At 37.2% G+C, this 27679-nt stretch overlaps 2 protein-coding genes and 1 long non-coding RNA gene across 5 annotated transcripts in view; 1 reads left to right on the forward strand and 2 right to left on the reverse strand.

Moving 5' to 3' along the window:
* fmn1 (formin 1) lies at positions 1–25830 on the forward strand. 2 transcript variants are annotated; one of them, XM_008397379.2, is made up of 19 exons: positions 1–349; positions 1533–2796; positions 5166–5314; positions 9735–9843; positions 11755–11816; positions 12741–13342; positions 14513–14651; positions 15067–15154; positions 16186–16247; positions 16326–16414; positions 16953–17082; positions 17162–17308; positions 17911–17970; positions 18198–18318; positions 23431–23523; positions 24335–24386; positions 25086–25235; positions 25412–25493; positions 25574–25830. In XM_008397379.2, exons 2-19 carry the CDS (start codon positions 1563–1565, stop codon positions 25616–25618), a joined length of 3414 nt encoding a protein of 1137 aa, XP_008395601.1. In that variant the 5' UTR covers positions 1–349; positions 1533–1562; the 3' UTR covers positions 25619–25830. The 2 variants fall into 2 exon arrangements, with proteins under 2 accessions (XP_008395601.1, XP_008395602.1); XM_008397380.2 differs by lacking the exons at positions 1–349; positions 1533–2796; positions 5166–5314 and adding an exon at positions 7656–9578.
* On the reverse strand, positions 9158–13934 carry LOC103457339 (uncharacterized). Of its 2 annotated transcripts, none has more exons than XR_532420.1 (3): positions 13865–13934; positions 9340–9470; positions 9158–9249 (listed from the first exon to the last, which is right to left on the reverse strand). It is a non-coding gene; the product is annotated as an uncharacterized LOC103457339 (long non-coding RNA). The 2 variants fall into 2 exon arrangements; XR_532419.1 differs by lacking the exon at positions 13865–13934 and adding an exon at positions 10791–11113.
* A 48-nt stretch (positions 25831–25878) lies between the features above and the next one.
* Positions 25879–27679, reverse strand: part of grem1a (gremlin 1a, DAN family BMP antagonist) — a 15105-nt gene continuing 13304 nt past the window's right edge. Inside the window, exon 2 of the mRNA XM_008397377.2 lies at positions 25879–27673. Within this exon, the coding sequence (XP_008395599.1) occupies positions 27153–27665 (513 nt within the window). The 5' untranslated portion in view covers positions 27666–27673 and the 3' untranslated portion in view covers positions 25879–27152. The remainder of the gene's footprint in view (positions 27674–27679) is intronic.

Below are 27679 nucleotides of genomic sequence, written 5' to 3' on the forward strand. Positions count from 1 at the left end.
TCAAAGTTTGCTCCTGAAAAACGACATTTCTGCAAGATTAACTTAATGGCTTCTGGTGGAATAGACATTGACCGACTTATTACTAAGGCACTGATTGAAGTCCAGAAGATTACACTAATTAGAGCAAATCCCCTCCGTCTGTTTCTTTTCTCCCCTTTGGGGGAGATTAGCTTCCAGCGAGCTTTGGGAGACGAACCAATGGGAGATGTTTGAGTTTACATCCTGAGTTGGTGATTGGCCGAAAGCTTCCCAACAGAAGGTGGACACACGTCCTGGTCACCTGAGCATCACAGCAGGTACAACAAAGAAGTGACCTGCTTCTGCAAGTAGGGATGCTATTTGGCTGAAGGTAAGTCCAAAGATATGCCATTATTATTTTAATTATTTTGAAAATGAGTTAAGGAGAACCTTCTTTGTAAACTGATGATTCAGGGTAACTACACTGGTATTGTGCAGTTTGATTTAATAAGAACCTGGACAACCAAGACTGGGAGCCTTGCAACTTTTTACTCTTGCATTGCAAAACCAAAATCTTACCAGGTATCTTTGGTTTGGTCTAGTTTCTAGAGCAAATATCTTGGAATAAGACAAACTAACTGAAAATAAACTTTTCAACAAGATATACACACTTGTTTAAAGTCAATAAATCCCTAATATTGATGAAAAAGTACTAGTTCTATCGGCAGATCAATTAACTTAAAGCATGAGGAAAATGTCTTGTAAAGTGCATTAATCTGCAGATGGAACAAGCACTAGTTCATCAGTAACAGAGGACCGAGGATGTGTGTCCACCTTCTGTTGGGAATCAATTAAGAAGTCATTTAATTAAAACAAGCTGGCTACAAAGTTTCTTTTAAGGTAGTTTTGTTTAATTTCAAGTGAACTATACGTTCACATTGCAGCCTGAAGTGACCCAATTCTGAGTTTTTGTTTAATCTGATTTGCTTTTCTTTTTTTGGTTGTTCACACTTCCAAATAAATATATGCGACTTGTATGTGATGTTCAGTGTGAATTACAATCAACCTGAAAGTGATGCAGTGGAGGGCGCGATAACGTCACACATAGACGCCATAAAGAAGAAGAAGTGCTCAGTGTTTGCAGAAGTAAACATGATTGCTAATAGTGGAGCATAGCTTACGATTTTAAAGTTGACGCAGAATAGTGACGTTTGCCGAGTATCGATGACTTTCAGGTCGGATGAATGCGACAAGATCAGATAGTATCGGATATCCAAGTGTCCTGGGTCACATTCAAAATAAATCCTCTGTTGTTCAGACAGTCATGAAAAGATCAGATCCAGGTCACATTAAGACTACATAAATCGGAATTGGGTCACTTCAGGCTTCAGGCTGCAGTGTGAACGCAGCCTAAGATATTTGCACTTGAAGCTAAATCAAAAATACTTGGTAAAATTCTGCTTTTTTTTTCAGAATCTTACCAAGCTGTCAATTTAGTTTCTTAGTTTTATAGTTAAAAAACAAAATTGACAGCTAAAAAAGTGCAAAAACATAAGTTTTATTTCTTATTTCAGGTCTAACAATCGTCACCTACAAACACCAGCATGGAGAGCACCTATTCTTCCTTAAGCTTTTACAAACTTCTAAAAGAGAAGATCTGTCAGAGTTCATCTTCCATCTCTGATGCTCATTCATGCACCCAACAAATGCCAACCTCTCAGCGTGAAGAGGAGGGTTCAGCTGAACCAGAAAAGCACAATCAGGCAGATAAATTCAGCCCCGCAGACTTCAGAGAAACCCTCGATGCCTTAGATGAATCGTTGGGGGACTACTGCCCAGAGTGCCAGGCCTTTATGAGGATGGGCAACCAACAAGCAACAAAACTGAAGCCAAATTACTACACAGAGAGCTGGAATGCCTTACAAATATCACATGGAGTCCAAATTCCCCGTAAAAGAAGGCAGAGAGCAGAAGAGACGTCAACGAATAACTTCAGAGCGACGCCAGGCCAAGCAAGATGGAGAAAGTGCCAAACAGCTGATCATGAAGCAACAGACAGAAGACGAAGAGAAGCAGAAGGAGAAATGGAGCACATACGGACTTCTTCCTCTGAGCTGCTGAAGCCGGTTTGGAGAGTGAAGCTGCCAGCTGCTTCTCCTGGACGCTCCCAGAGGTGGGAGGTTTTCTCTGMAAACCAGGCCGACTCTGACACCGAGCTTTCCGAATACGATAACGAGATGTTAAGTAAAACTGCAGACCAGAAACACGAGAGAGAGGAAACTGAAGTTGTAGTCGCGGCAGAGGGAGTGATGGGAAAGATCAAGGAGGTGGAGGGGATTCTGCGCCGCGTCAGTCTGACCAGCTCAGACTGGACCAGAGAAACAAGCGAGGAGGAAGATGGCAGCAATTTGGCATCTTTAGACGCTTTGCAACAGGTTACAAGATGGCTGGAAGATCAGAACAGAGTATCTAAAATTTTAGGAAAACCAGAAGATCCGACTGAAATGAGTGCAACGTCACATTCTCATCACTTAACCTTTCCGTTAACGTCGCACAGTCTACCAGGAAGAGACGGCGTCTCTCCAATCCCCTCTGCATCCAGCAGTTCAGGAACTTTGTCCCCCATCCTGTCTTCTCCTCTCACATTAAGCCTGACCGACATGACAGACTGGCAAGAATCTGAGAAGAAGAAAGCTTGGATCAATTCAGAAAAAGGTTCGCTGGATGCTTTGGGTAGTTGCTGCAAGAGGGTCGCCACAAACCCAGGAGGAGCGAAAAATGATGAGAAGCTAACGTGGTCAACTCTGCAGCTGAAGGAAGATTATCTGTTATCTTCTGGTAAAAATGCCTCCAATACTTTACAAATGAACAACTCCATGAGAAATTTACCTTTGAGATTAATTAATATTAATTTAAAACATTAATCTATGGTTTGACCAACAGTGTACAAAATTTCACATTTACTTCATTGAACATATCAAAATATAACATTTTTAATTAAAATTTTAAACACAAAAAGGTTAGGTTTAATGTTGCTTTGCAATTTTAGAAGTCAAAAGCTTTCAACTCATGTTTAGCATAATTATGCATTTTATTTTAAAATGTTTCACATATCCACTTGTGCCAGAATGTCTTAAAAGAACCCATTAACAAACTGTTAAAAATATTCACAAATTAGTTGTTTCTGCATTTGATAAGTTCTCTTAAATATTAAATAATACTGAAAATCTTTTCACATTGATAGTCCATCTAGAATATCACTTTTTTATTTTTGCAATCAAAATCACAGATTTACGGGAGCTAATTTAGAAAGATTTCCAAGAAATTTTACATTTGTGCTTCGATCACTGACTATAAATTACGGTAAATTCAAGTAAAGTGAGGAAGCAGTGTAGCAGAAGAAACAGTGCCACCTGCAGGTGGGAGTTAGCATCACTTAAACACGACGCTAACTCGCATAAATTGGCATAACTTAACCGAGTTAAACTATAGGTTATTTTAACCGCCCGGTTAAACTAACCTATGCTAACGTAACAATGCTAACTCGGTTAAGTTACTCGGTTAGACAACCTATCGGTTAGTTTAACCGACCGAGCTAGCATCGTTAAGTGATGCTAACGCGGTTAGCTTAACCGACGCTAATTTTTTGACATTTTATGTGGGAAAATTAGCAATAAACTCACAATTACGAATTAGTGCGAAAAATTCGCGGATTTGTTGATTTTTGAGTGAATTTCCACGAAAAATTGGATGAACTGATTGATGTAAATTGCCAGTATACAGACAAAAAACTTAATATTTGAGCACAGGACGCTTCACGGTTCCTTTAAAGTGTGCAGACGTTTACGTAAAAAGCTACGGTGGGCCGGATTTTTAACCTAAATGAAACGAGAATTAAGTCTTTATTCTTCAGTCACATTATAATGATTCCCACTTACTCATCCTGAATAGAGTACAGTTAAGAAGCATAGAGGAAACCAAATATTTTAAGTCTTCCCTGGTGGTACAGCGCGGGGGAAACAACGTGACTGACGTTTAATGGTTGATCAGTTGAGTGAACATCAGAGGAAAGCAGCACCATGCTGAGCCCTGACTGTCAGATTTACACATCGATTTAAAACACGCTGCCTTTAAAGCTCAGACGGAAGCCTGGCTATCTGCTGCAGACTCCTCTGGGTCGCTGAACGCTCTTACCGGAGGATGTGTAGCAGTCTGAGAATAATCACCCCTCACTGTTTGACATCCCTATTAAAGTGTGTGTTGAAATACCTCTTAAATCGTGATATGAAAACTCATGTAGGTTTGGATTTGACCTGGATCAGGCGAAACGAAAGTTGTTTTATGTCTCAGGAGTGATTGAACGTTTTTGCTTGGGTTTTATTTTGGGTGTAAATGGGTTCAAGCATCACTTTGATGGATCAGGGTAAAGTTAATTGCATGCTCACATGAGGTGAAGGACATCCGTAATGAAAATTCATCAGTGAGCTCTTATGGAGTGGAATAAATGTAACCTACTCCTAATTTTATTTCACTATAGTTACGATTTTTGCCCACAGTAACAGTACAGTTTAAAGAAACGTTTTTTACTTACCATAGATGCGTTTCCATTACAAATGTGCACAAATATTGTACCAATGTTGAAAAAACACAATTTCACAATTGCGGCCTTTCTATTAAATAAGAAACACAATTTAAAAACACACATGAATAACTTTCTTCACGCAACAAATCATTAAAAAACATGTGGCGGCAGTAGACTCCTGCCACTTCCTGTCTTCTTCTTCGTGGCTTGCGCCAGAGGCGACATCCGGTTGTTGATCGCGTGACATGAAAAAAAAAATAATAATTGCAGTTTTGCGAAATAAAAACACACTTCATCCTAGCACCAAAACTATATTTTTAAAAAACGAGTTTCTTCAAAATTGGCGTGTTTTCATTAATCAAATTGCACAATTATATGGTAAATGGAAACGCAGCTGATTGCAATTTACAATCCTAAAATCAACATTGACTAACCTAAAATTTTGGGGTTTGTTAAAAACACAGAAAGCAAAGTAGTGTCCAACAAGAGTACCTCTATCAGAGATTGGAGTTTCAAAATAATACTGTGCAAATTTCTGCCTTTTTTCCCTGAAAAATAAAATGGCTAATGAAAAATCTCTGAAATAATGACATGTATAAGACGGATTGCATGTTGTTGTCTGCAGACGAAGCCCTGCAGAGGCAGGAGGAAATCTGGCAGCAGGAAGTGGAGGAGTCCCTGTCCCGCTGCAGGTCTCTCTTTCATCCATCACGACCAAAACACATCGACTTCCTGCGCATCACTGCTCCTGATGATGAACTCTCTCACCTGACGGTGAGTCAAATATCACTTCAAAAAAATAAAAATAATTCTGGTTCTTACAATGCTTTATTAGGAAGGAGAAAATATTAAATAAGTAGTTTTGTACATCTTGTACAAAAATTCTTAAATACCTTGAACCAAAATGCCGTCTACATTCACCCTGCAGCTACGGAGCCAACAAACGAACCTCTTTGTTGCATTAGTCTCAGGATTTGATGAAAGATATTGCTTTACATTCCATATTTGCACCACAAAATTCTCTAATTTTTCACTGTCTGATGAACTGGAAAACAAACAAATATAGGCAACTCTGGAAAAAATTAGGAGCCCACTGCAGTGAACCCCGTTGAAAACATCCTGGTTTTTCCACCAAATGTTGATTCCTGAACCCTCCCTGAGCTAAAATATTAATATTGTTGTTTCTAAATGAAGATGAACTTTTTTCACATTATTTTAGGTCTGGAAGCATTGCATCTTTTTTGTTATTTTGACCATTTCTCATTTTCTGTAAATACAAAATCTTTGCTTGTAATTTCAGAGACATGCCGTCAGTAGTTCATAGAATAAAAGAACAATGTTCATTTTACTCATATAACTATAAAAAGTAAAACAAGATAAACTGATCATTTTAAATTGTCTCTTAATTTTTTCCAGAGCTGTATCTGTATAAAAACATGTTTATATTTTCTGACATGAAGCTAATGATGCACTAAAAATGTAGAAACATGAGCCGAATAAATTAAGTAGGATTTGTACTGCACTGATATATGATGTATTGTCAGAATGAAAAAGAAAATTAAATAATATACGTCTACAGTTCATAGCTGTTTGTGTTTGCTCATGACCTCATTTGACCCCCAGAGGAAAAACAGAGCAGATTCCTCAGTGGGCTGCAGGCCTGTTGCACAATGAGGATGGATCTCATTTACAGACCGAATGAATCMGACTTCTGCTTGTGAAGCAATCTCCGTTTAAGTTCCACAATAACAGATTTCGAAACAAGATGTTGGATTTAAATTATGAACATTAAACAGCTTTCAAGGTTTCCCCCAGAAAACCTGCTACGCCTGGTAGCTGGGCTCTAAGGCAGCCATTCATCCAGAGGGCTGTTGTGCTCGAGTTAAAAAAAAATCTTTAAAGTTGACCGGAAATTTGAAAATATCACTTGATTATTATGTGTTACAGAAAGACTGGAAGATTAATACCTTGACACCAACTATAAAGTCTTAAAAATGCAAACATTTAAAAAATGTTTTAGATAAATAAGCGATGTTAAGCCTGGTGGGGGCACAAGTAAAGCCTGCTGGCCAGCCAGGCTTATAATACACTGGGGGAAACCCTGGCTCTCTTTTTTTATCCAACATTTTATTTTTCTTATTACCAACTTTCAGAAGACAATATATTTCAAAATGAAATTTAAAGAAATAACTAGAAAAAGTCATTACTTGAAGTTACTTTTGTAGATGATAATGCCAATTTTAATTTTTCAATAAAAATGTGTTCTATTACCTTTATATTGTCTTTTTAATCTGGTCATTTTCATGCAATTGTGGTAAATTAAACTGATTGTTGCGAAATAAAGAAAAATGTGGACATCTTATATTAACCTACACCACTAAAGTATCACATAAAACTTTTTTATGCTGCAGCACATCACTACTTTTCTTATGCTGGATAAAATGGAGGATCATATTCATGCATTCTTCTTTCATGAATTTACATAAACATCAAAGTTGATCTCCATTAGATTAGAAAATCTAAAGTGCAGCTCATTAAAGCTGCTCCCATGTAGAGAAACGTAAACATTGTAATAAAATCCTGGTGTCACTCCTCTGCCTCTAACCTGCTGGCAAACAAAGGTGGAGCCTGAAAAGGAAGAGTAACTCAAACAAAAGCTAGATAAGAAAACAAAACGTTTACATTTTCATTTTGATGTTTTTATATCAATAAAACTGTTTATTAATGATTATTTCAGTTGAGTAGAAAGTGGGAATCTTTTGGCTCCTTGTGTAACATTTTGGCACTTTAAAAACATTTTTCCCTCCTATTATTTCATTGATTTCTGAGGATTTAAAAAGAAATAATTTCCAATTATTTTTGTAATTATTGGAAATCGTTTTTATATTAAGGCAATTCATTTTTTAGATTTTTTTTTTACGTATTTGTTTTAATTTTGTTTCATTTGTAACCATTTTATATATTTTCTAATCAGAACTTGAGTGTAATACAAAATCATTTAAGAAATTTATTTATATATTGTGTATTTATACTATGTATCTGGTTACTGTTTAAGATGTTTTTTGCTTTGTTTGGCATTTAAAATCACAATAATTATGATTATTTGCAGCTTTATTTGAGTTATTTTCCTACTTTTCTTGGCTTTTTTTTGCAAAACCTCATTAAATGTTAGCATTTCTTTAATATTCAAGTGAGGTGAAAGTTAGATATTCAGTTTGGTTCAGAATACAAGATGTAATTAATTTTAATACTTCCTTGGACCACTGCACACCCAGCCAGCTGCAGTTGGCATTGCATTTACCTACCAAATGTTTAACAAGGGATCCCTGGCCGTCTTGTTTGCCCTCCTTCTGCTGTGGGTGTGGCGCTGCTCCATCTGCTCTGCGTGACTCCCTTTAGGATGTCAGGGTGTCGTAAGAGACGGGCTCAGCTGGAGACACCATCTGTCTGCCCTCCGGTCTGCAGGACAGCGACCAGGAGGTAAACAACCACACCAGGTATGGAGCAGCACTGAGGAGGAAACCGGCCAGGGATCAGAGGCTGAAACTGGGACTCGGATGGGATTTTAACGGCATGTGGCAGAGCTGAGTCACTCCAACCAGCAGCGCCATGGAAAAGGAGTTGGGAAATTTTCCATTCCTTCTGTGGATTTCTGCGGCTCATCTGAATCACTGAGAGCTGCTTCCACTTGTAGGAGGAACTTGTGAAAAGGATTCATTGGTTTACTTTTGAAATGACTGAAACAGTAAAGTGAAGTTTCCTTCCTAACGATCCTTTAAAGTTGCATGCTGGAAACAATGAAATAATTTAACAAATGACTTATAATCCTCTCTGAAATCTCAGATTGAATCAAATGGAAAAGCCAAGAACTTTAAGTAGCCCAATGGAGGCAGAAAATGAAGACATACTGACAAACGTTAACGGCAAAATGAAGTCTGAAGATGCTTCTAACCCGTTTAATGGCTCTGAATGCTATTTCACAAAATCTCTGCAAAGTGATGCATCTTTTACAGAAAACCAAACAAGCAAACAGTGCATCCTAAAGGAACTGAAAGCTTGGGTTGAAATCTCTGAAATTGCTTCAGATACGGAGAGTTGGATGTTGAATAACCATCAGATTAACTCTGCAGTTGAAGACAAAGTTAATAGCTGCAAGGAAGTTGATCTATTACTGGACACATTCGGAATAAATGAAGCTACTTCCCCAAAATGTCCCCAAAACGAGACTGAAAATAATGGCATACATTTTCAGGAAGACCGTTTCCCACTCGTGCATTCTGCGGTGGAAACCAAACATCCTGTGATAATTGTGAAACGTTTGACTTGCTCTGTTGAAGAACAGGAACCAGAGTTGGAGGATGTTGAAAGTAAAGAGAAGAGAAAATATTCGGAATATGAAGAAGACGCCTCTGCACGTCTCCTTTCCAGCCCAAATGACGTTCCACTTCATATTAATAAACAAACGGTTAATCCTCCGATTGGGTCAACTCTGACTAGAGCTACTTTCTCTCCAGGATGCCCAACAGACAAAAAGGTCGCGCTCCCGGCTCTGTTCAGCGGCCTGCGGGTCTTAAGGAAGGGAATCGGTGGGGCTGAGAACGGCACATCCGCTCAAATCAAACAGAGTCCTCCGTTTGCACAAAGTCCAGTTTTCACAGAAAAACAGAGTGACACGAAGACCCAGAACGGATTTCAGGACCAGATTACTCCTGGGGATAAAGAAGATGAAGATTTGGTGACTGAACCACATCAGGATGAAATCAGAACCCAATTGGATGGAAATGATGAACGTCCAGAACCTCAAGCAGAAGAAGACACAAAACCAGTCGAGCCAACTAGACCTCTGTCGAGCGCGGAAGCTGCTTTCGATGCCTTCAAGGCCTTTTTCACACCAAAACCTCTGAAGAAAGACTCGACAGAGAGGATCGACCTGGACGCAGTGAGGAAGAAGATGAGAAACGATAAAGATGTGCTAAGAAATATTTTTGAGAGAACCTCCAAAAAAACACTAGAGAAGAATGATACATGTGATGAAAAAGTAAGAAAGAATCTTTACGTTTCATGCAGAAACTCATGCAGAATCCTTTTAGAATGATAAATGCATGCTTTAAAACTTTGCATAGCTTCTGATTATGGCTACAGGGAGCAGAGACTGTATTTTAAGAGTCAAAATAACACTGTGGTTAACTTACAGTCAGAGACGCCCACAGCAGGAGGAGGAGAGGAAAAAACTCCTGGTCGCCTGCAAGCTGTGTGGCCACCTCTCAAGGAAGAAAAGGTTGGCCTGAAGTATACAGAAGCAGGTACTGATCAGTTTATAACGGTGATATTTTTGCCTAATTTAGGGTGCATTCAGACCAGCCCTGTTTAATCCGCTTTAATCACACCAATTCGTTTGCCTAGAATATGTGTCAAACTCAAGGCCCATGGGCCAAATCCGGCCCGCCATAACCTTTATGTGGCCCTCTAGATTTTAGACTAAACACTTAAGTGTGCTTAAATATTATGTTATCAATCAAATCAATGCAGTTTTTGTTTACTGCCAAATTATATCAATCAGTCCTTCCAGTTTCTTGAGAATTATCATGGAAATTCCCTGTCTTTCTTTGCGTTAATACATAATAGGAAGTTTATTGCAGATTTTTCTCTAAAGTTTTCAAAAACTTTTACTTGTACTAAACAGCTGCCTCAGCTGTTTAGTACAGCTGAGGCAGCTGTACTAAACAGCTAAATATTTTTTACAGTGAGTAAAAAAGTCACATTTGTCGTCATAAATAAACTCAAATATCGCAAATATTTCCAGAATAGTACAACAAACACTTCGATTATTATTGCAAAAAAAAAAAAAGTCAAAAAAAAAATCCGAAATCCTGGAGGGACTGAAAAGACGTTAGATAATTTTAAGAATTCATTGATATTTTAGCAGTTTGTGAACAGCTTGTATCCGTACATTCTGGCACAACCGGCCCTTTACGAGCGTTCATGGTCTTGATTTGGCCCAAAACGAAAATGGATTTGACACTCCTGGTCTACAAAGTCCGACTCGTTTGACAGAAACCAAACTGTCTATAAATTTATATCAAGGGAGAAAACATGTTTACATATCAAAGCATCAGTCATTTTCTCAGCTTTAATGAATATTTATAGAAATCAGGTAAGAAATAAGAGCTCTACGATCATTTTGGTGACAAATTCCTGCTCATTCCGCAATGGAACAGTACGGTTTTGTGGACGTGACTCAATGACTCACAGTAATGGCGTATACCGGAGCGTCGCTAGCGTTAGCGGCTAACAGGCGATGTCCAAACTAGTAATGTATACCAGTGGAGAAATTCTACAGCCGCTAAAATCAGACGCCGCTGCATTTTTGTTTACATTTCATGAAGGAGGAAGTTGCGCTGGCCTTCTTCAGAGGTTTTGTGTCGATTCCTTCAGTAGTTGTTTGTGCAGCGCCCCCACGGGCGACGGGTAGGGGAGACAGGTTTTTCAGTGCGAAAACGAACCAAAGCAAATGAAAATGTAACAAATGTCGCAATTTTGGTTCCCAATCGAACCGAGTCAACCGGATTATCAGGTAAAAATATGTTTGCTATTAAATCTTATTAGAGTAGGAGGCCCTGCAAATAAGTCTTGGATTTTCACCCTTTACTGTTAAAATTTAATTTGTTGTATTTTATAGGCGTAAAAAACTAAACGTTTACATTTTCCTTCATTAAACAAAATTTCATCCAGTATATTATTATCAACGAATCAAAGAAAATCTAAAGTGTTGAAATTAGTATATTACTGCATCATTAGTTTCATATTTTTCATGACTTGACGGAATTTATGAAATGTCTGAGCAGTGGTCAAACGGAGCTTCACTGTACACACCCACATCTCTGCAAACAGAAAGACGACAGTAAACACACTTTTTAATTTACCTTTCAGTAATTCGAGTCATCCATTAGCAGATGAATGTTTGCTTAGACTGTTTGCTCAAGATGCAAGTGAGCGGTCATCTTTTTGCAGCAAGAAAGTTTTCTACTTGGATCTTTAGGCATCTGCAGCCATCATCTGGTCACATTATAGACGTTTGTTTGATTGTTGTGGTTTTTTCCAATTATTTCTTTGGCTTCAGAGAAATGTTGACATTTTGAGAGGTCTTGTTTAGTTTCATTTCTGGGAAGCTAAAGCTGCATTTTGTTATTGTATGCTGTTCTATTTCCTGTTAGAGCACCAGGCCGCTCTCCTGCAGCTGAAAAAAGAATGCAAACAGGAGCAGGAGAAGCTAAAGGTCAGTATAAAATACATAAAAGTATCTACATTTTTAAGATTTTCTAAAAATTCTCAATTCTTAGTTTCAGACTGGCACCTATTTGCAACAAATGCAATCTCAAGACTCATCAGAAAATAAACGTTTCCAATTTATAAAAGGTCCAAAGTCTACGACAGTTTTTAGGCTTTTGCAGATTGAGAAAAAGAAAAAGTATATTTTTGACAAAAAAAATTCTCTAACATTTTCTACAAAACAAAAAAAACAAGAAAATTTCTGACTTTGAAAAGTCGAAAAATGTCTTCTTTCGAAACTCAGAAATGTCCACGTTTTTCTAGAATATTTCTGAGATCAAAGTTTTCAGATTTTTTTGGAAGATTTACTACATTTAGTCAATCTGCAATACAACATGTTGTAAAAATATGTTCAAATCAATAAAACCCTTTCTAAGAGGACAGATTGGTTTAATGCCCAAAGGAATATTAAAAATATAGCATAAAATCAAGAATATGTCTGAGTGTTAAAATAGCATGAATGACTACATTTAAGACTTTTTTTTACTTTAGTATGTGGCTAGCACAGACAATAAATAAAAACTATTTGAAAATAAGCTGAGAACATAACATCCATGATGATAAAGTATTTTTTGTTTTCTGTTTTAGAAATACTTATTGCAGCTTTTTGCAGCATAATTCTCCCTTCTGACAGCTTTTCTAATTTCTGCCAGTATCGCTCTTATTCTCATTACGATTTTTCTCCAAAAAATTCAAAGAAAATTTCTTTAAAAAGATTTTTTTTATTAATTAGGTAATAGTTTGGGACTCAGCTCAACAAAGTTTTTCATTCCACAACAGTCTTCAGTTTTCAGCTCTTGGTCCAAGAAAAAATAAGTGTTTTGATTGCCAAAGTGATGCTACTTTCTTCTTTCACAAACATTATTTCCAGGAGGATTATGAGCGTCAGCTTTGCAAACTGAGGGACGAAAACGGAGACAATGTTGCTCGCCTGGAGTTGATGCTTGAGGAGCTACAAGCTAAAGTGTCACAGGTTTGGAGCCAGCATCCAGAGGGGCTCAAAGATGTTGCCATTTCCACAACCGACGGCTCGTTAGACAAATGCTTCCGCAATGTTAGCATCCAGACTGACCGAGAAAACCTCATCAAGAGTCCTGAAGATGGTGACGTTACCACGACAACCTGCTTGAATCTTCAGCAGCCAATGGGAGCCTCCAAAAATCCAGACATGGTTTCCACAGGAGAAGTTTTGTCTTCTTCTTCTGTGGTTTCAACGTTACCTCAAAGTCATCCTCCTAGTTCTCAGAAACAAGACAGTTTGTCTCCTCGTCCACCGCCTCCTCCGCCTCCACCACCACCACCACCAGGTGTCGCTCACCCGCCACCTCCACCACCACCAGGTGTCGCTCACCCGCCACCTCCTCCACCAGCAGGGGGCGTCATTGCCGAAAAACCTCCAAGGAAGCCAGCAGTGGAACCTTCCCAAGCCATGAAGCCGCTTTACTGGACCAGAATCCAGATCCAAGATGACAAGTAGGTTTGAGCACTTAAAATTAAATTGATTGGAAGTTTATTTTGAATATTCAATATTTATTTTTATCAGTTTATTTTATAAACTGATTTTAAGTTAATAATCAAAAATAAAATAAGACCCAAAAAATATAGAATTTAACATGGCATTGTTCCAACTTTGACGTCAGAATTCTCACACTTCATAAATAAAGAATAGTTTCTCTTCCTTTAACGCCAACCACACTCTCAGGCTCTGAGCTACTTTATGAGTCACCAAGCAACATTCATTTAAAATTATTCAAACAAACGCAAAATAAAAGTAATAAAACCCGAAGTTAGTAAGACATCACGATCTTTCAATCAGCTAGACCCGCAAGACTTCCCAGGCGTAGGTTAGCATGGTGCTAATCTAAACCTCAGCTGATAAAACTTACAGCTATTAGCAGAAAGACGCACAGAAACCGAAACACAATGCTACCTGCTGATCAAATAAGAGGTAAACATCTTACAGAGTAGTTTTGGTTGTTTTCACAGTTTACTGACCTGAAGAATATTAAAATAGGATTCAGTAATGACGGCCGAAGCGCTGCCGTTAGCATCCAGATTGTGTCTGAAGCAAACAGGAAGTTCGTCCTAAAGCGAACCCGGAAGCAACGCCCCCCCCCCCAAATATAGGTTCCGCTTCGCCACTATTGCTCCCATCTCAACCTCAGAAAAGCATTAATGCAGACAGATTAACATGCCAAAATGCAAACAAAATATAATTTATTCATGTTTGGGGGAAAAAAAAACAATTAATTATATGTAAACATATTTAAAAAATATAAAACAACCAAAATAAATGTGCACCACAAAATAGAATAGAATAAGCATCTTGTTTAAGGGTTCACACAAAAAAGTTCTTAAAGTGTGAAAGAACAATATTTTAAAATAAGATTAATAATAATAATAATAATAATAATAATAATTGTTATTATTATTATTATTATTATTATTATTATTATTATTATTATTATTATTATTATTATTATATAGCTTTGGCATGTTGCAGTTTTTCTCTAATAAATAACGACATTCAAGAATATTTTCAGGTTGAGTCAAATAATATTCCAACAGGCTAATGCATGAGGCATATTGGAAACTAACTTCTTAAGTTAATATGACTGATTGATTTACTTTTCCTTCCTTTAGTAACTACTCGCTGTGGAACATGTTAGAGGAACCGCACATAAACGCCAATGAGTTTGAGGATCTCTTTGCTAAAACAACAATGATGGGGAAAAGGAAGCCGCTGTCTCAGGCCTATGAGAGGAAAGTCAAAGCCAAAAAGGTATGAAGTATCCTTCAAACATAAAACACAACTCAGCTTCCAGAAACTGTTACTGAAGATATACTGCTTCTCCACTAGAGGGAGACCATGCCAATACTTCTGAACGTCTCAGTTCTTATCAACAAAAGTCAGTTAAAATCCTCGTGGTTTTAGGTTTTAGTAATTATAATTTAACTGGAATCATTTTTCCAATGTGTGATCTGAATAAAAACTCCAATGTCTTTGTTGTCGTTTTTAAACATTTAAAAACTTTGAATTTCACCAACACATAATTAAAACTAAATTCAAGATGCAAAATAGCTAAATGTGACACAGACAAGTAGAAGGAAACGCTGTCACATGATCTGCAATCGTTACTAACGCCTCATTGATGGTTTCTGATGGCCAGGTTGTCATGGTAACCGTTTGTTTTTAGATCATTAAGCTGCTGGACAGCAAACGCTCTCAGGCTGTGGGCATCCTCATATCCAGCCTCCACTTGGAGATGAAAGATATTCAGCAAGGTCGGTGGATTTTACTCATTTACACACCAATTTAATAAACTGGAATCATATAGATTTGGAGGTTTGAAAGCCTTTATTTTTGTTAATGATGATTTTTCCTCTTTTAGGTAAAGAAAACGGTATATTTAAAATTAGAATATTACATCAGAACAATAAGAAAAACTATTTTTATACTGCAACGTGGGCTTAAAAGTTATTTTCAAAAGATACTTTAAATATGAAGGCATTGAATATGATGTAGATGTGAATTAATACTAGAATTAAATACGATTTGCATTATATGGAGATTATAGTAAAGATTATTCATATTGTTAGCAGGAATAGATTAAAAACTATTTTTATTCAACCAAAACATTAGTTTTTTTTTTTATTGGAAATAAGAGAGGCATCTCTGAGAATATATTAAAACAATGCTAAAGAAGAATAAATGTAGAAAAGATGAATACTCTGCCTTTATTTACATTTTATTGAAAGCTGGTTTGTCAAAAGTATCCATACCCTTCTCAATAATAAAATGAAAAATTTCATAATTGTTGATGTTTCCATTGATATTTTGACGATTTATATTTTAATATTGCCAAAATGCTTTGATATTTTTTTCTGATCAGAAATATTAACAGCTTGGAACGGTCCAGACAGATTAAAAAATAAAATACTTTAAATTTAAATTGTAAATCTAAACAATCCTGAGGTATGAATAAAATTGGACTTCATAGTAGTAGTTATGATTTTATCCACTGTGTTATTTATTTTATGACTTAATTTAGCAAGTGTTAACTACCAAATCTTTTCTATGGGAAATAAAAGCAAATATGCAGAAAAGAAAAAAATACTTATGAAAGAAAAACAATATTAATGTCAACAAAAATTATAATTGGAGAGTAGTAGGAGAAAATATGTGAAGTTTTCCCACCAGGCTGCGTCAACAAGCTAACAATAAAAGACTTTTTAAGGTTAATGTGGATTTCATGACCTGCTTATTGTGCATCTAAAATATATTAACTACTTTTATTAATTTTTCATTCTTTCAGCTGTTCTGACTGTGGATCATTCTGTGGTGGACCTGGACGCTATCGAAGCACTTTATGAAAATGTTTGTACTACACACGAAGCTTTCTGAATGTTAAGCAAATATTCAGAGTTTTGTTCTAAAATGTAATTTTGCTGATAGAGAGCTCAACCGGATGAGTTGGAGAAGATCAGGAAACACTACGAATCGTCTGAGGAAGATGATGTTAAACTGCTGGACAAACCTGAGCAGTCAGTTTTCATGTTCACTCGTTTTGTGGTCAGAATCAACTCTGAAATAATCCAAGAGCACATTTTCAGTTTGAAAGCAGGACTTCATGTCTTTGTTCTCAAAACTTGTAATACTTGTACTCAAAATGTCTGCTCTCTGAAATATTCACTGTGCTCTCTCAAACCTTTCTCCTCGTCTCTGCTTGCTTGCACTTGGAACAGAAAAGTATCATCGCCTGGCAACCTCTCAGCCAATAGAATACGAGTGTTGTACTGGGTGCGTTTGTTTCCTTCTAGTGGGTGTGCCTGTGTGGCTACTATTGATTGTAGCAACCTGCAGCACAATCAATAGTGCTGCAGGTTACTATTGAGAGAGCACAGTGAATATTTGAGAGAGAGCAGAAGTTTTGAGTGTAGGCATTACAAGTTTTGAGAAGAAAGACATGAAGTCCTGCTTTCAGAGTGAAAATCTGTGCTCTCGGATTATGGCAGAAAAACTTTCCCCATACTATGCTGACATGAAATGTATCAGAAGATAACTTCTGTGAATGTTCTCCAGGTTCCTGTATGAACTGTCTCAGATTCCAGACTTTCCTGGGAGAGCTTGCTGCATGATCTTCCAGTCGACCTTCACTGATGGGATTTCCTCAGTCAAACGCAAGCTGAGCTCCGTCTCATGTGTCTGCAAGGTGGCCATCAGAAAAAAGCCTGAACGGAGAACTTCACTAAACATCAGCTCCCTGTCAAACGAGTGCATCTGGTTTACAGGTTCTGCTGGAGAGCAGCAGTGTCAGGGAGGTGATGGGACTGGTGCTGGCGCTGGGAAACCACATGAACGGAGGCAGCAGGATCAGAGGCCAGGCCGACGGATTTGGTCTGGAAATCCTCCCAAAACTGAAAGATGTCAAAAGCAGGGTGAGCGCAGACATCTGCAGATGAACAGGGACTCTTTTCCTGCATGCTTTAACTCATTTCATACGTTTTACAGTGAACAGTAAAGCAAAACGGTCTTCATTTGGAAACTTCTAAAGCTGCTATTAGAAGACCTAAAAAAAACTTTAGGTCTTTTGAATATTATTATATATAAACCAACAATTTTGACTTGATTTAGAATTTCTTGAGAATAAAACAAACATAGTAGTTTGTTTTACAAAACTGTAAATAAATTCAGTTGTTACATATTACTTACATTTTTCAACAAAGCCTTCTGTATTCAAATATATTATACGTGTGCAATAATAAAAAGGATTATGCCGTGATTTACATGCATGGCTAATTATGTTTACAGAACAATAAACATAACTGCAGTCTATCTATATAAACAGAATATTTCATGTTAAATCACAAACAATAAAATAGACTGATTGGCAAGTCGGCTACAAAAATTATATTTAGACATAATTGCTCAGATTACACTAAGATACTTGTATCTTTAAATTAGGTACGTCATTTGATAAAGAACAAATGTTTTATATTATATTTTATGTTTCTGATGTGGCTCCAACATTTCCTCTCAGGACAACCGGATCAGCCTGGTGGACTACGTAGTATCGTTCTACCTGCACAACGTGGACAAGGTATTGGAAATTAAACTATATTTCTAGTTATGCTTTAAATGAAGCATTTGTGTTTGTGTGTTTTTCTGTGGAAAATGATCAAAAATGGTAAAACTAAATAAGTTTCAAGCTTTTTAAAATGACAGAAACCAGGTGGAGACTTAAAAGTGACAATTTACTAAGCTAAATGCTATTTATTGTTATTAACCGAGCAGGAACATTGAAAGCTAATGTTTTGTGTCCCTCAGAACGCTGGAACAGAAAAGTCCATGTTTCCTCTCCCTGAGCCTCAGGACGTCTTCATGGCGGCTCAGGTCAAATTTGATGACCTCAGCCGAGATCTGAGGCAGCTTGAACAAGACCTGACAAGTACGTGACGCTAACATGTAAAATGTAAAAATATGACTTTAATCATGATATCTGAGGTTAAAACATGACTGACCGGCAAACGCATCATGTTCCTACACTGCAAAACATTTGTGCCGCATTTAGTTGCGTCTACTGTCTTCTACTCTTTAAGGCAAATAAATTGATCAAGTTTTAGATTTTGAACCTAAATGTGTGAGTTTGTCAAAGATAAACTTAAGTTAAGTTGTGTTAACTTTTTATTAATTGTTGAATAAACTGGAGTTTTTAGGTTAGCACTTAAAAAAACTGAAAGAAGAAAAAGACAGGAGTGGGAGTTATTTCCCAGAATGCTTAGCAGCTTGTTTTTGTCTCCTGAGATGGACGTGCGTTACATTGATCTGACTCTTGTGTTTTATTTTAAATAAATGGTTATTTTAACGCAAAGCTTGAGGATAATGTCCTGTTCACACTAAATGTTTTTGAGCAGAATTTAATAAAATTCATTATGAAATCAGAAATTTTGTTCATGCAATTTGAAACAAGAATTTAAATTATTCTAAAGTAAAATTAGTCGTTATTTTAACTTGATACTGCGAGTAAAATAATAGAGAAATGTGGTTAAAACCAAACAATTTTCTTGTTGACTTTAGTTGCATGTTCAAGGCAGCAGGTGGACTTTCATTTTCAACTTAAACCACCTTCAAATGTTTTACAGTGTGCCAACCAAACCTCTGCTTGGTCTGGTTTCCCACTGAGGATCTGTTTTTACTCTGGACTGAAAGTCTACAAAGTTTGATGACAGAACAAAAGATTTCCTCTCCTCTTTCTTATCCCCCATGACGCCATCCTGCATGCCAGCCAGCCACTCTGAAGACAATGCTCGCGCTGCATGATTATGATTGACTGCTTTGTTGTGTCCCTGTGAGTTTCTGCGTTTCTGATATACTGGCCTGGCGCCTTCCAGATCCAGCTCCTAATCCCTCTGCCCATCAGATCTCCCATTGTTGTGCCTTTTGTGCCCATGTCGCCAGCGCAGGGAGACTGTTGCCTTCTGCTTATGTAATCTCCAGACCTTCAGTATCTGCAGCATCTCTGCAGAGAAGCATGCATCCTTAACCTGCTCCGTTGTTTCACCTGGGCGCCCGTGTGGCCCTGAGATGTGCGCGGCAGATAGCTTTCTCTTCCTCTCAACACAGCTTTGTCTCAACCCAAACTACCGAAGGATCTAGATCTGCAGTGGCAGCTTCCTCTTGTTCAGTCTGTTTGAACTGCCCTCATGCCTGGTTACCAGCTACGCTTTTGTCTTTCTTCACTCTCCCTGTGAATGTTTTGTTGTGGTTTAGTTTCTCTTAAATCGTTCATCTTGACCCCATTTTCTAACGAAACACACTTATGTCAAGACATATACCGGCTTGAATTTCAGGCTTTGAAAACAAAAACTTTAGATAATGTTTTATAATTTACAAACTTTTTCTACTTCTAATGTAAAATATTTCTTGTACAATTAAACTAAACTCAAGGCCCGGGGGCAGAATCTGGTCCACCATCGCTTTAAATTTGGCCCATATACACCAGAACCATAAAGATAACAGTTGTGCGATTAAATATTATTTTTTAAATCAAATCAAAGCAGTTTATCTATTTGCTGCCAAATTACAGCAATCAAATCCCTCCTGCTTTTGTAGAAATTAATCCAAATTCAATCACTTTTTTTGCACCAATTACACTTTTTCTGCAAAAATGTTCAAAAACATTGGGTTTAAATCAGGGGTGTCAAACTCCAGTCCTGAAGGGCCGCTGTCCTGCAGTGTTTAGATGTGCCACAGGTACAAAACACCTGAATCAAATGGCTTAATTACCTCCTCAGTTCTCCAGAGCCTTGCTAATGACCTAATTATTCTATTCAGGTGTGGTGCAGCAGAGGCACTTCTAAAAGTTGCAGGACACCGGCCCTCGAGGCCTGGAGTTTGACACCCCTGGTTTAAATGATTAACTCCCACCTGTAGGTGGCAGTATGTCTTACTTCTACTACACTGCTTCCTTAGCCTTACTTGATGTCAAGTTATATTCCATGACTGATGTCAAAAGTCAAAGTTACTGTCTTGCATAAGGGCAAGAATCATAAAATTTACTGCAAATATTTTGAAATTAGCACCAACAAATCTGCGATTTAAATTGCCAAAAATAAAAAACAAACAAAAAAATCACAAAATCCTGGACGACTGATCAATGTGGAAAAATGTTCAATATTATTTAATTTTAAGAAGTATTTTTCAAACTCAGACTGTTAAAATATTGATAAATATATCAAWATATATATATAAAATATAAAAACAACCGAAACTTTGAAGAAGCACCTTTTGATTCAGTTCCACTGCCAGACTATTTCACGTGCAAGACATTTTTTCCCATGTTGCAAATGAAATAATCTGCAAGTGGAACCAGTACTTTTCCATCTTTTACTTTTATTGAGTAAAACAAGCTCCTGTATCTGGCTGAAAAGTTATGTGAACTGCAAACGACCTGAAAGTGACCCGCATGCGCAGTAGAGGGCGCAATAACACGAGAGTGAGCTCAGTGTTTTTCCAACCGCCAAAAAAAGGAAGAAGAAGAAGAAGTGTTCAGTGAAGTAAACATGTATGCTAACGGTAAAGCATAGCTTACGATTTTTGAAGTTGTTGTCCGAACGGAACCAGCACGGTAACAACTACGTCCTCATTATTGTCCGCCATGGTTGTTGTTTTTCTTCCCACTTGAGCGTATTAGAACGCAGAATTGTGACGTTTGTCGCGTATCAGTGACATTCAGGACCTGGCCGTTAGGATTCAGGTCACATTTGAAAAGATTGGATACCTGTCCTGGGTCGCATTCAAAAAAAATCTGACCGGTGTTGTTCAAACTGTCATGAAACGATCAGATACGGGAAAAATGACAAATAAAAATTGGACTTGGGTCACTTCGGGCCGCAGTGTGAACGCAGCCTAGTAAAGTCCATTGCCTAGCAACCCACAAGTTCCTCTGCTACTTTTCCCACAGAGCCACAGTTTGTGTAAATGCATCTCACATCAGACAACGCCCTTATTTTCATCATCCGTCTGTGTTTATGTGAAGTTTATGTGACCTCTTCAGTCTGACAGAAGAAAACTTTTTAGTCGGAACCAAAATTCAGACAAAAAGAAACGCGGAGATAGGCCGCCTTAACAGTTTACACAAATCCTAAATGAAAACACTATTCTCTTTTGTAACCTTATCTGGGAGATGCGGATCAAGCGTCAGGGCCGGGGAGCCCGGCTCCATTATGGCTAGCTCCGGAGACTGGCTCTGCTGATCCACTGATTGGACCCAGACGGCTCAGAAACAGGGACAGAGTAATCAGAGCTGGGCAGTAACTACATTTACTCAGTTACATCTACTTCTTTGAAAAATTTACTTTTAGGAATAATTTTACTACGCTGAACTTTTTACTTTTACTTCTGTAATTTTATTATGAAGTATTTCTACTCTTACTTGTGTTTTCTTCCCACTGAATGAACATTTTAACCAAAAATTCACCAGACACAGACACACACCTGCAGTTTTTGTTAAAGTTTCATACGTTTTTTATTGAAAGAAACTGATTTGGAAACATTTTCTGTTGCCTGATTTTGTTATTTTTGTTACTTATATGAATTTTTGTCATTTTGGTCCTTAAAATACCAACATTTTGACTTAATTTTATTATTTGATGTAATTTTTAAATGTTAAATGATTGACAATTGAAATGATCATTTACTCAGTAGTTGAGTAAACTTTTTACCAAATACTATTTTACTCTTGAGTAATTCCTTGGACAGCTACTTATTACTTGAGTAAAATTCCTAGATTTCAAAAACTTCATTTAAATCCAAAATATTAGCACTGAAAAATTGATATAGGCAAATCATAGAAAAATACATAGTTTTACTTTATTAGACAATCATTATTTTTGTCTTGCTGTCATACATTAAATTAGACTAAATGTTTTGTTTGAGGTTATTTTGGATTACAAAAATCATTCCTACTTGCATAATAGACCAAAAATGAAAAACAATAGCTGAGAAGTCATAGGTTTACATAAATTACTTTACTATTTGGTAGTATAATTCTTTCTAATTATTGATTATGTGTTAAATGTTTTGAATATTGTTCATCCYAGATGATTTTGTGATAGCCACTCRAAAACATCGACTTTATTATTCTTAAGCTACAAATATGTTTAACTTTAATGGCAATCATTTTAAGTTGTGCAGTCAGGCTCCCTGTTGCTTTTGGAATAATTGTATTACTTCACTACAATGTTCAGATTGTTTAATGCAGCAATTTCATCTGTGATTTTTAAATTTTGGTTTACTTTCATACAAGCTCCTGCATTCTTGTGTCCAGTCTGGAGGAATCTGCGTCTTCCTTTTAGAAAATGGCGACAAACGAAGCAAAACACGGMATCTTTACTCACGTTGTATTCCAACCACCAGTGTTCATCTAGCCAGCCTTTGCTAAAACTTCTCTGTGGCTCTCCCAATAAGTGTGACGGGTATTTTTGAAAGTGGTGGCGTCTATGGTTGGTCCATGTTGAGGACTTCCGCTTAGCTCCGCTAGCTGTCCGGTGCTAACACTGTTAGCATCCTCAGCAGCGGTGGAAGGATAGCTGCTGCACAGTTGGTCTCCTTCATCCAGATTAATGTTTATTTGTTGGTCGGAGTCTGCTAACAAAAAATCATCCTTCTGTGATTCCATTTGTGGAACTTTTTGTTAAAAAAAACCAAAAAAAACATCCATATTCGCGTAACGTATTCCGGAAGTGATAATGCGCATACACAACGTTCAAATCCTGCTGCGTGATGTTTTTTTTTTTAAAACTCAATATATAACAATAATTTTTTTTTTAACATTTTGTGTCTTTTGAGAAAAATGCCACAACAGCTACACCATAAAAAATTTAAATTAGATGAAAAAATAAAAAATAAAATATTTCCAGGGGTTGCCATAGCGCCCCCTATCGCTCACCTGGCGCCGCCACTGTTTCTMATTGTTGCCTCATTGTTTTCTTTATACTCTAAGAAATTAATATTGTTCTGGTATATTAAGTTGTACTTTTTGTTTTTATTTTTACTTTAGGATGCGAGAAAAATGTTCAGAAAGTTTGTTCAGAGTCTTCTGGAGAACATCTGCAGCCGTTTAAGGACAAGATGGACGTTTTTGTTCTAACTGGTGAGAATATACAATAAAATAAAATAATATTTTTATATGTGCATGTTACAAAATGTTATTAAGGAACAAATGCTTCAGAATGAGGAAACTGAATAACGAAATGTCAATTTAAATATATTTGTTTTGTCTAAGACAGTCTGTTCACGTCTTTCTTATCTGTTCATTTTGTGTTTTCTCTCATTAGTTGTAGTCTTGAGCTCTTTTAAAATATTTTTTCTACTTATACTTTTGTTTTTTCTCTTTGTAGATCTTTATGTTGCTGTCTCAGGTGTCTGTGGAAAACAAGCGCACATTTTGTATAAATCAGGTTGCTTGTGTCACATTTCTTACAGRAAACAATCATTTTTATCTCTGTGATTTGCAAAGTTTACATCTGTTAATTTTATTTACTTCAAAATTAAGCCATTCAGGTTTTATTTCAATCAATTTTAGGTGCAGTATTTAAGTCAGCTTTCTTCTTTTGCMGYTTTTTCTTGTCAGAATCAATCCAAACAATGTTTTGGCTTTGACTCGATCAGACATTTTTCTGAGGTCTGCAGCAGACTGCCAGAACATTTAGTAAGAGACGGCCGCAGATAATAACTAGAATGACTTATTTTATCATAACAGCGCCGCAGTCTGAACAATGGCCTCACTGTTTGAGGAACGACTGCGTAATTAAAGTTTCTCTGAGGCTAAATGGTCGTCTGGCTCTATTAGACAGACGTTTCATCATTCCCTGTTCTCCTGCATGTATTTCTATAAGGCTTGCAGCAGAATACAGCCTGAAGAGGAGATTGAATTAAATGTTTGTTTCTGTTTTTCTTTGCAGCTAGAAAGGAGCATGCAGAAGCTTCCTATCAGCTGATGACTGTGCAAAAAACGTGAGAAAATTAAACTATTCAATGCAATACTTACTAAAGCAGTACTTATGCAGACTTTTTAAAAAAAGAATAAMATTTTCTGTTTAAATTTCAGGATGCAAATACACAATCTTTGTTGTTTTTGACTGTTTTTTGTTAACATTGTGTTTTATTTAAGTTTAAATTTACCTCTGGTTTGCAATATTTGTATTTTTTTATGTAATTCTTTGGATTTAGATTTATTTTTCTAATTTGGTAAACTTTTCTTATTTAGCAACAATTAAAAGGAAAATCCTCTCAGATTTACATGCAACTCAATGAAATACAGTTTGTTATAACTTAATGGCAATATTTTAGTAGAACAAATTTAKTAGAGAAATTATTCTCCAATATAATATTCACAATCAATTGATGAAATTTACGTATTATTGCAGTTATCCATGCTTAATATGTAGTTATTTAGCTATAAAGTTCTGCAGCTGAGTGAATGAAATGTTTATTTTCTTTTAAACGCTTTTTATGTTGTGAAAATCAACAAATATCTGCACCAGAGGATTACTAATTGATTTAATTTTTAAGAATTATAAAAAAAATAAAGATATCTCCAGTGAAATTTTGTGGAGGAAAAAAAATCTATAAATAATTCAAATAAAAGATGTGATTCTTTTATTTGTGAGATCCTTCAAATTTATTTTAAAGTCTGCGCCTTCCTGCTCTCAGTTTCCAGGATGTTTCTCTGTACTTCGGACTCAAACCCAAACCCGGAGAGAAGGAGGTGACGCCGGGTCACCTCTTCATGCTGTGGTTTGAGTTCAGCGCCGACTTCAAGGCCCGATGGAAGAGGGAGAACAAAAACATCTCAAAAGAAAGGTCTGTGTGTCTGAACGTGTCCTTTTCACAATTACTTTCTGGATTTTATTAAGTTATCCACTAACCTCAGAGGAGAGTTTTCCTTTGACTCCGATTTCTTCCACGTCTGGAACAACTCCAGCGGCATCGCTCTGTTCTGTTTCCATTTTCTGAATGCTCCGGTTTTAATCCGACAGATTAAAAGAGGCTCAGCTGACAGTGAAGAGGATCACTGGAGAGAAGAAAGTAGAAACGAGGAAGATAAACCCCAACAGTCTGGTACGACGTCAACTTTAAGACATTTATTCAGGTCTTATTTGCTTGTTCTGACTTCTAATCCAATATTTTGCTTCCAACAGAAGGAGCGGCTGCGCCAGAAAGAAGCTAAAGTTACTTCACCTTAAAAATTGAAACTTTTGGCTCCTGATACTTAAATATCCCCAGAAATCTGGAGCTGATTCAAAGAGGACCAGGACAGAAAATCTACATTTTCATCAGCCGACCAAAATGTTTGTTTTTTAATGTAATTTAAGTATTAAAAATGTGGTTGGTTCATTTCTATTAGACTTTTTACAAATGTATAATTACTTTTACAAAAGTAAACAACTTGCATGGATTCTCACTGTATTTTTTCTTTCAAAAATAAAACAATATCATGATAAAGTCACGGTGTATTTTCTTTATTTAAGTAGCAGAATACAAAAATTGAGTAGCATCAGGGAAAAAGGAAAAGGAGCATAAAAACAGCTCAATAAATTAGAATACCATTTTAAACTACTTTTTAGTAGTTAAACTGAAAGTGAAACTTATCCACAGAGAATGATCAATTTTAAGCATTTATATCTATTTGCTTTTTATGATAACAGTATAGAAGTAATGAATCCCAAAATAAAGTCTCTTAGAAAGCAACAAAATTACATTTTCATACAGAAAAGTTGTTACGACATGCAAAATAATGTCCAGCAGGCAGAAGAAAATAAGCCACAAAACGTCAGTGCTAAASAACCTAGCTTATTTTAGTGCTGGATGCAAATTTATTGGTGGAAAGTTGAGTGGMAGGAGGACATGAAACCACAGCCTTGTTTGTTAAGTGAATACCATTCATGGTTTTTGGGGAGGTTCAGATTTCTGAGTGAAAATGTTGCCAGATACCTCATCATTGCTAGGCTACAACTATGCATGTACAATAACTACTATTATTAGCTCATACTGCAAAAACACAAAATATTATCAAGTATTTTTAGTCTAATTTCTAGAGAAAGATCTTTGCACACTTGAAATAAGATACAATTAATTTACAAACAACTTTTTAGCAGGTATGGCAGATTGTTTGTACTTAGGAATATTAATCWGTATTAAGGAATTATTTACTTTAAACAAGCTCCTATATCTTGCTGAAGARATACTTTTAGTACACTTGAAAAAAGACTAAACTAAGACATTTACACTAGAAACTAGACCAAAAATACTTGGTAAAACTTGTATTTTTTGCAGTGGACATCATACCAGTGTTGTTATGGTTCTTGGTTTTAATCTTACAGGAGAAGCAAACAAGCAAAGACSCTCTAATTAATTTAGCATTTTCAAATGGAGAGTGGTATTTACTGTAAGTGTGGCATATTAATTTAACTATTTGAAAGTAAAATTGAATTTACAATAAAGATAGCAAGTTTAATATCTTTTGTTTCTAAACTTTGTAACAGAAAGTGTAGACAGTCTAAAATGTGCAATTCATCACTACATAATAAAATCAAATGACGCTCTAGGGGGCCCCCTGGTGGTGTTGGGGCCCCAAGCAGCCGCGTAACTCGCATATGCMTTGGGCCGGCTTTGGACTCTGCAGCTGTTCAGTCAGGTTTCATCAAAGATGTCCTCACTCCGGTACCCTGACGCCGTTTTCTTGATTATTTGTTAACGGTCCGGTCATCCAGCTGTGCTTCAGTTCGTGTTGATGTTTACGCAGCGGCACTGCTTCACGCGCTGGACCCGCTTCCTCCGCGTGCTGGGCGTCTGACCCGGACAAAACAGCGTCAGGGTGATGGTGCTGAACGTCTTCGGTCTGCAGGCGGAGCAGGCCTGGAACACGCCGCCGTCCTGGTACGTGTGCCGCGGGATGTAGAAGGAGTTGCACTGTCCGTAGCAGAAGCGGTTGGTGATGGTGCGGCTCAGGCAGCCCTCCTCCTGGATGGTCTGCTTCAGCATCTGCGTCTTGCACCAGTCCGTCCGCAGGTAGCGGCGCTCCGTGACGAGCAGCGCTTCCTGGCTGGACTCCAGGATCTCCTCTGTCGCGGACGCGGCGCCGCGGGAGAGAAGCGCGGAGAGGGGAGGCTGGAGGCATCCGTCCGATTCGTTCGGGTTGACGGCTTGAAATGGGTCGGGCTCAGCGCTGCTCGGCCGCGGGAGTAGAAGAGCCAGGACGGCTTTAAAGATGAGCCCCGAATGGGAATGCATCGCTGAAGCTGAAA

Source organism: Poecilia reticulata, linkage group LG21 (genome assembly GCF_000633615.1).
Source record: "Poecilia reticulata strain Guanapo linkage group LG21, Guppy_female_1.0+MT, whole genome shotgun sequence".
In the NCBI taxonomy this organism is placed as follows: domain Eukaryota; kingdom Metazoa; phylum Chordata; class Actinopteri; order Cyprinodontiformes; family Poeciliidae; genus Poecilia; species Poecilia reticulata.